Source organism: Miscanthus floridulus, chromosome 8 (genome assembly GCF_019320115.1).
Source record: "Miscanthus floridulus cultivar M001 chromosome 8, ASM1932011v1, whole genome shotgun sequence".
NCBI lineage: Eukaryota > Viridiplantae > Streptophyta > Magnoliopsida > Poales > Poaceae > Miscanthus > Miscanthus floridulus.
Window position 1 is genome coordinate 141139354 of NC_089587.1, and position 8549 is coordinate 141147902.

The window sequence follows — 8549 nt, forward strand, 5'->3', positions numbered from 1 at the left end:
TACGCATAGATCCTCATTTTGCAATTGCATGGTCAAACCTTGCTGGTCTGTTTATGGAGGCAGGAGACCTCGACAAAGCTTTAATGTATTATAAGGTAAATGCTGCGACTGTACTTATTTGACTATTACACTGCTCCCTCTATCAAAAAATATAAGGCGTACATGTATCTCAAGATTCAAACCTCGTTATCTTTGACCAGCAAGTGGTCTAATTATATAAGAAATTTGGAGCTACAAAATGGTTAGATTGGGATTGTATTTAGAAATACTTTCTAATGATCAAACTTCTGTTTCCACAAATTATATGTTATAAGAGACCCGAGTGGTAGTTGAAGTGTGATAAGACCACACCAAGTCAAATTGCGCCGTATGTTTTGGGGTGGAGGGAGTACTTTAGGTCACTTATGCTTATTTCATAGTTTATTGAGGTCCCTTATGTACTGAATTGTATTTTTTGTGGTGCATGTGAAGGTCATAGATCATTTTATTTACATGGAATCTAGGAGAGATGGAAGTTACTTCATGCATTTGCCATGGCTGGATGGTTTATTTTGGGCTAAATTGTGCTGTCACTTCCTAGCGTCATGTTTTGGTTTTGAGATTTGGATCTTCCTTTAGTGATTACTTTTTGCTTCATGGCTCTTCTGTGCCTTGCAAATCTACCGAAATAGTGCTTTCTCATTGTAATGAAGGGAATTTAAACTTCTCTTGAAACTTGCAGGAAGCTGTTAAGCTTAAGCCATCTTTCGCCGATGCATATCTTAACCAAGGGAATGTTTATAAGGTAAGTCTATAGGTTGTGACACAAGTATCCTGCAAGAGAATGCAGGGATAACTTCGCTCTTGGAGGGAAACTGGATCTTATATATTTTGGTTCTCCAGGCTTTGGGAATGCCTCAAGATGCCATTATGTGTTATCAACGTGCACTGCAGGCACGTCCTGACTATGCTATGGCTTATGGTGAGATTTGATTCTTTTTTTTCTTTGCCAAACCCTGGCCTCTCTGTATCAGGGTATTATTTTCTTTAAAACTTTTTAACTTTTAGCACAAAAATAAAAGTAAATACTGATTAAAGATTATCCTTCGAGTTCATTCATTTAGATATTCATCTCGGGTGAGATGCGAACAAGCTTACAAGAGAATGGTCCTTTCTTTACCTTCAAAGTAGAGCCTTAGTATACCTCGTAATACAAAGGTAGGGGGAACATTTTCGTGCAGGTAATCTTGCTACTATTTACTATGAGCAAGGCCAGCTTGATATGGCAATTCGCTGTTACAATCAAGCTATAGTCTGCGACCCACAGTTTGTTGAAGCATACAACAACATGGTTAGTCTCTGATCCACATTTTGTAAACTATTTTTATGTATAAATTGAACAACTAGTTCACAATTTATCTCTCTGTAGGGCAATGCACTTAAAGATGCTGGAAGAGTAGAAGAAGCAATCAACTGCTACAGAGTATGTTTACTTGCTATTGGTTTTACTTGTTCTACATGTTGCTCATGTTGTGATCTAGTTGTATTTGTGCAGTCCTGCCTTGCACTGCAAGCAAACCACCCGCAAGCCCTTACTAACTTAGGAAACATATACATGGAGTGGTGAGATTCTTATATGCACATATTCTTAATATGAATGGAAATAAACTTTTATCTGACTTAAAAAAAGATGCAAGTGAGCTCATGATGACAAAAAAATATGACGCAGGAACATGATAAGCGCTGCTGCTTCATTTTACAAAGCAGCTATATCTGTGACATCTGGATTATCTTCCCCACTTAACAATTTGGCTGTGATATACAAGCAACAGGTGGTTTTCTTTCTTTCATTTTGTCTGATCATATTGTAGCTGTAGGACAACAAAGTTCCTGTTCTAATGTTCAAATTAAATGATTGGTTGAACAATATCCAAGACCCACACCTGCTGTTTCTATCTCTGATTTCTCTATTTTGTATATGCACCAGGGAAACTATGCTGATGCTATCACATGTTACACTGAAGTACTTCGTATAGATCCTACAGCAGCTGATGCACTAGTTAATAGAGGGAACACATTCAAAGAGATTGGCAGAGTTAATGAAGCAATTCAGGATTATGTTCAGGCAGCAACAATTAGGCCAAACATGGCAGAAGCCCATGCCAACTTGGCCTCAGCATACAAGGACAGGTATTCTATGAATCTCAAGCCTATGCAGTGTTAATGTACTGCATTTAATTTCTGGCATCATTTTTTTATTTCTGTTGTATAATATAGTAATGTAATCTTTTTGCAGTGGGCATGTAGAAACAGCTATAGTTAGCTACAAACAGGCTCTCCGTCTGCGTCCTGATTTTCCTGAGGCAACCTGTAATCTCCTGCATACTTTACAGGTATCTTACAATTTCTCTCTACCCTTTAAATGCATTTGTGAAATAAAGATTTAAATAAGACTGTAAACTCTTGAGGAAATAAAAGATATGTTACAACATATTCATCTTTATGTTGTGTCTGCTACTTATGCAAATTTATACAGCAGATGTGTGCAAACATGCAATGACATTGATGCAAAGCACTGCTCAATTGTGAGTTAACAGTGGTCATGTAGGTTAGTGGCTTAGTATTATGTTGACCCTGCAAAACCTGCTAGGCTGCTACCTGCATTAGGATTAACTTCAGGCTCTTCCATCGGATTATTATCTCAGCTTTCTCACCTTTGCTGCCTTTATAATCCTGTATTGTTGAAGTTTTGGTCCAGTGATTTGAAGCTGACCTTTTAATAGGGATGGCTAGCCTACTAATGTGTATCGTTTTCTTTGCATTACTGCAGTGTGTCTGTGACTGGGAAAACAGAGATGCCATGTTCTGTGACGTTGAAGAAATTATTAGAAGGCAAATAAAGGTGCCCTTTATAAAAATGAATGAAATTCCATTTTTAATAATGGGGAATTCTTTTCCTGCACAACTAATATCTTTTGTCCTTTTTCCTACAGATGTCGGTACTTCCAAGTGTCCAACCTTTCCATGCCATTGCTTATCCTATCGATCCAATGCTTGCTTTGGAAATAAGGTGAGTTTCACTGTACATTTTGCTGGTCTTTTAATTAAAGAGTAATGTCCGATTTACCCCCGAAACATGTCGTTGAATTTAAAAAGCACCCTCGGACTCAAATACCGGACAACTTACCCCCTCAACTTTTAAGACTGGATAAAATACCCCCCCCCCCCTCTATGACCATTTCAAAGTGGTTTCCTAAGTAGTTCGGGTGATATGGCGGTGGGGCTCACATGTTAGGTGGTCTCTTCTTTTATATCAAAAAATCATCACTTTTTCATATTGAGTCGGATGAATACAAACTTTATATGAAAATGGTAGAGCTCGATGCGATCTAAACTTTCTAGTTGAATTTTTTTTCATTTGAGATCATTTAGGAGCTCAAATATTCAATAAAAGATGGTACGACTTAAAAAACTGAAGACATGTAGGGCCCACATGCCACATCAACCAAAACCACCATCGAAATCACTCTGAACTATTTTAGGGGTGGTTGTTTATCCGGTTTGAAAGTTAAGGGGTATGTTGTCCGGTATTCGAGTTTGAGGATGTTTTTAAAATTCAGTGACAAGTTCCTGGTGGGGTGGGGTGGGGGTGGGGTGGGCGACAGAATTTACTCTGAATTAAAATACATCCTTTCCTTTTTTTAATATATAACCCTTTTCATTGACAGCCGTAAATATGCGGCCCATTGTTCCTTGATCGCCTCTCGTTTTGGTCTGCCGCCTTTTGTACATCCAACTCCTGTTCCTGTAAAAGCAGAGGGTAAACACTGCCGACTGAGAGTAGGGTATGTACACAAACTTTCTTTTGTACATTAAATTCGAAAGATTTATCCAACAGCAGAATAAATGGCCTTTCCATGCTACAGATATGTGAGTAGTGATTTTGGAAATCACCCCCTTTCCCATCTCATGGGATCAGTATTTGGAATGCATGATCGTGCCAATATCGAGGTTGTTTTATTTCCATTAAACCTCCTCCCTCCCTTTTCACATTATGTTGTGGTTCTCTCTCTGACCCATGATGGAATGGCAGGTCTTTTGCTATGCACTCAGTCAAAACGATGGTACTGAGTGGAGGCAGCGTATTCAGTCTGAGTCAGAACATTTTGTTGATGTTTCTGCCATGACTTCTGATAATATCGCTAGACTTATCAATCAAGATAAAATACAGATATTGATAAATCTTAATGGCTACACAAAGGTAATAAATAATGCTGTCCATTCGGTGAATAGTTTGTCAATTCTTGATATCTCAGTTATTGTTTCGGTTGTTCAGTTTCTTCAAATGATTGTCTTTTGCTTTTCTCATGTTGTAATGTGTATCCTTGGTTCTTCTGGGCAAATTGTTTATTGTGACTTTTGAGGATTGTGATTGCTATTTTGTTGAAACCACTGATATCTATTATTGGTGTTACATAGAATTAGAAGACCTTGCCATTAGAGATGGCAACGGGGATTTCCCCATCGGGGATTGCTTGCCCATCCTCGTCCCCGTGAAGAGAGTCTCCCCATCCCCGTCACCGCTGTCGGGGAGCGCTTTCGCCCCATCCCCGTCTCCGCGTGGGGAATAATCCCCGTCGGGGCTCCCTGTCCGCGCTTTCACGTGCTCTCGTGCTCCTACATGGCCGCCTCCACTCACGGTCTTGAACAGATGCCTTCTGGTGCAGAGCTTGGAGACAAGGAGCTTCGCTTCGCGTTGCAAAGCTTGGAGATGAAAATAGAGGAACTCACAAGCGTCTTGTTGTTCCAGGGTCATGAGCCATCAATGTCGGAGCTCATAGATGCTCTGCTGAGTGCTGACATGCGCCACCGTTGCGTGCTTTCTCAGTCGCCGGCACGGAGCCATGCCGCTGCCTGCAGCCACAGCGACGCCCTGCTCCTCAGCGACTTTCGTTCCGGAGACAGGAGCGAGCGTGTGTTTTTCGGACGGCCGGCACCAGACCCGAGGTCCTGACTCCCTTGTCCATCGGATAAGGTTGGATGGACTGGGCAAGCGGTGGCTTCCTGGGCTGAGCATGGCTTGGTGTGGCAATGGGCCAAATTGGGCCTTATAATTTACCTTTCACTGCAAATCGGTACTACGTTTTTTGTAAACGGGGATCCCCGTGGGGATCGGGTCCAGGGAATGGTCACCCGTCCCCGTCAGACCCGACAGAGGACAAATTTTCTCCGTTTCTATCCCCTGGGGAGAAAAATCTCCCCATCTCCGTCCCTAATAGGGGAATTCCCCGCGGGGAATCGGGGATCGGGTCCCCGTTGCCATCTTTACGTGCCATGGAGGCATGGAATTTTGTTGTTTTATTAAAAAACAATAAATTTACATTGAAGTTGGGGAATCAATGTAATTTTGTTAATTTTAACACAAGGTGCAATTTGTTATATTGTTTGTTTGTACACAGCCTTACACTGATATTAGGTGTCCTTGTGTTGCTATTTGCTGTCTGACATGTACTTGATGGAAACAGGGTGCCAGGAATGAAATTTTTGCATTGCAGCCAGCACCTATCCAAGTTTCGTACATGGGGTTCCCTGGAACAACGGGTGCTGCATACATAGACTACTTGGTCACAGATGAGGTACGTGAGCATCTACGGTTCTTGTCTAACAGTTAATTAGCTTAAGTGATTTATTTTGAATGCTGTTTGTTTTAAATGGCCTTGCAGTTTGTTTCTCCAACTAGATATGCACATATATATTCAGAAAAGCTTGTCCATTTGCCTCATTGCTATTTTGTCAATGACTACAAGCAGGTTTGCCTTCATGCTTCTTCATGTCTTCTTTTCCTTTTTTTTTCATTAATGATATGTGATATAAATTTCAAAACATGTTCTGTACCAGAAAAATCGAGACTGTCTCACTCCTGTATGCCCACACAAAAGATCTGATTATGGATTACCTGAGGATAAATTTATTTTTGCTTGCTTCAATCAGCTTTACAAAATGGATCCTGAGATATTTGACACATGGTAAGTGTCCACTATCTACATGCTCCATGTGTGCACTGCACGTCTGAGGCATGTGTTTTTGGTTTTAGATTTCCCAATGGTGCTCGATGAATTAGATTGATCAAACTAGATTTATTTACTTTTTTCACTGGACTATTCTTTATTATGTATTGGTACTAATATTTTGCTCTCAATTCTTTCTTAAGGTGCAATATTCTCAAACGTGTTCCCAACAGCGCATTATGGCTCTTAAGATTCCCGGCAGCTGGTGAAACTAGAGTGAGAGCACGTAAGTACACTTAAGAGGCTCCTATTGTTTATTTTTCACTTTTTAATCTACCTTGTAAACGAAAGCTTCAAATGAAGACGGTTTATTCGACATCTGCAATGTTCCCTCACCCTTTCTATACAGATGCTGCTGCAAGAGGAGTAAGATCAGATCAAATTATATTCACAGACGTTGCCATGAAAAATGAGCATATACGACGCAGTGCACTGGCAGACCTTTTCCTGGACACGTATGAAGTTCTTCATCTATTATTCTTTTTTCAATCATAAGCTGAAAACATAAAATTAATTTACACTGTCGTGATTTATCTGGATCAGCCCCCTCTGCAATGCACACACAACAGGCACTGACATACTGTGGGCTGGTCTGCCAATGATCACCCTTCCACTAGAGAAAATGGCAACCAGAGTAGCTGGTTCCCTTTGCGTAGCTACTGGGCTTGGGGAGGAGATGATTGTTAGCAGGTAAATATGGATAAAAATACCGATTTAGATATTATAATTGAATGGTGCGGAGGCTTACTTCCTTTTTGTGCCAGCATGAAGGAGTATGAAGATAGAGCTGTAGACCTTGCGCTAAATCCAGTGAAGCTTCAAGCATTGACTAACAAGCTCAAGGAAGTTCGTATGACCTGCCCGTTGTTCGATACAGCTCGATGGGTAAGTTCTTGCAATCAATATCCCTGAACAATCATGGTCTCAGTTAGTCTTGAATTCTGATCAACATTACATGCAAACTGTCTCAGGTGCGCAATCTTGAAAGGGCTTACTACAAGATGTGGAACCTTTACTGCTCCAGTCGCCACCCGGAGCCATTCAAGGTGTTAGAGGATGACAATGAGTTCCCGTTTGACCGCTAACGAGATTTCATCACCAGCCCCGGCTCTGTAAATAAAGCGAGAGTTGTAGCATATTTAGCATTGTGACTGCTCCAGGTGCTTGTTTGCCGCCGCCTGTCCTGCTGTGCACATCACCTCTGTGGAGGCTAACTTGTGTAGTATGTACACTACAAAAGTCCTAGGGCTAGCCTGTATTGTTATCATTATTGTTACCGAGCTCTATTTATTACTCCCTCCATCTCAAATTGTAAGTCATTCCAAGAATTTTGGAGAGTCAAAGCTTCTCAAGTTTAATCAAAATTATAAAAAAAATTATAAAGATTTATAAGATCAAATATGTATACTATAAAAATATAATTAACAAAGAATTTATTGGTACTTAGTTGGTATCATAAATGTTATTATCTTATTATATAAATTTGGTCAAACTTGAGATGCTTTGACTCTCCAAGATTCTTGGAATGACTTACAATTTGGGATGGAGGGAGTAGTAACGAGCCATAACTGTTATCAGGTTGTTACTTTGTATTGCAGTCGTGGTTTATAAAATAATCTGTAACCATAAAGGGTGTCGATGTGAAATCTCATTCTTAATAACTTCTGTCCACTGAATTTTGTCATGGGGTTTGCCGGCTGCGGGCATTTGACTCGGCGAATGTGGCTTATTTGCTAGCAGCTACATGTGAATGGCATCGTTAGTCTAACAGGAGGAGTTTGTAGTGTTCTTGAAGCTTTGTTTGATTTGGTGATTTGAGACAACTGGAGTCTGTTGGGAAAATGAATTTTCTTTCGTAATAAAACGAAAGATCCAAATGCTCCATATAGTTGAACTATATGCTCTAAATTTTGATTTTCAGGTAAGTCAGCCATTTTTGCAACTATTACCTAATGCGCAAGCAAATGAATCTGTTGTTGTTTAGCTGATGGAATTGAACTTCTGATGGACGAAAGAGGATAGCTATAATTAGTGTCACGGAACTGTAAATAGATAGGCTAATTTCATAATGGATATTGTGCTCTGGCGATGCCTAGAATCTATGCGTTCTGAATGTTTTCAGATTGCAAAATTTGAATCGAAGGACTCGTGAAGATTCTTCAATTTAGCTAATGCATTGTGAAGACCATCAGTAATAAAATAAAAAGATGATAGCAATCAGTAATAATACGATGATAGCAAACTGGTTTGCACGGCTAAACCCATCTTTTCCAGCTGTCTGAGAGAACTGTGAGTTGGTTAGATCTCGTCTGCTGCTTGTTGAAACAAATAAACCTAGCCGCATATTACTGTCGGAACCAGCAAAGCAAATGATGATCGGTAGCGAACGACTACATGCATATATATAACAATAGACTAGAGTCACCTACTTGTCCGGTGAAAATGGACCAAGGCCATGTTTAGTTCACTCCAAATTTCTAATTTTGACACTATACAAAAAGA

At 40.1% G+C, this 8549-nt stretch overlaps 1 protein-coding gene across 2 annotated transcripts; it reads left to right on the forward strand.

Moving 5' to 3' along the window:
• Positions 1-6: 6 nt before the first annotated feature.
• LOC136477310 (probable UDP-N-acetylglucosamine--peptide N-acetylglucosaminyltransferase SEC) lies at positions 7-7731 on the forward strand. Of its 2 annotated transcripts, XM_066475439.1 has the most exons (22): positions 7-95; positions 722-784; positions 883-961; positions 1221-1330; positions 1409-1462; positions 1535-1602; positions 1709-1811; positions 1967-2169; positions 2276-2372; positions 2810-2881; positions 2973-3049; positions 3708-3824; positions 3906-3990; positions 4073-4240; positions 5505-5615; positions 5703-5789; positions 5878-6005; positions 6191-6273; positions 6397-6502; positions 6591-6737; positions 6812-6932; positions 7019-7731. In XM_066475439.1, the coding sequence occupies exons 1-22, from the start codon at positions 54-56 to the stop codon at positions 7130-7132; spliced, it is 2235 nt and encodes a 744-aa protein (XP_066331536.1). In that variant the 5' UTR covers positions 7-53; the 3' UTR covers positions 7133-7731. The 2 variants fall into 2 exon arrangements, with proteins under 2 accessions (XP_066331536.1, XP_066331537.1); XM_066475440.1 differs by lacking the exon at positions 7-95 and having other exon boundaries at positions 726-784; positions 1104-1330.
• The last annotated feature ends 818 nt before the right edge of the window (positions 7732-8549 follow it).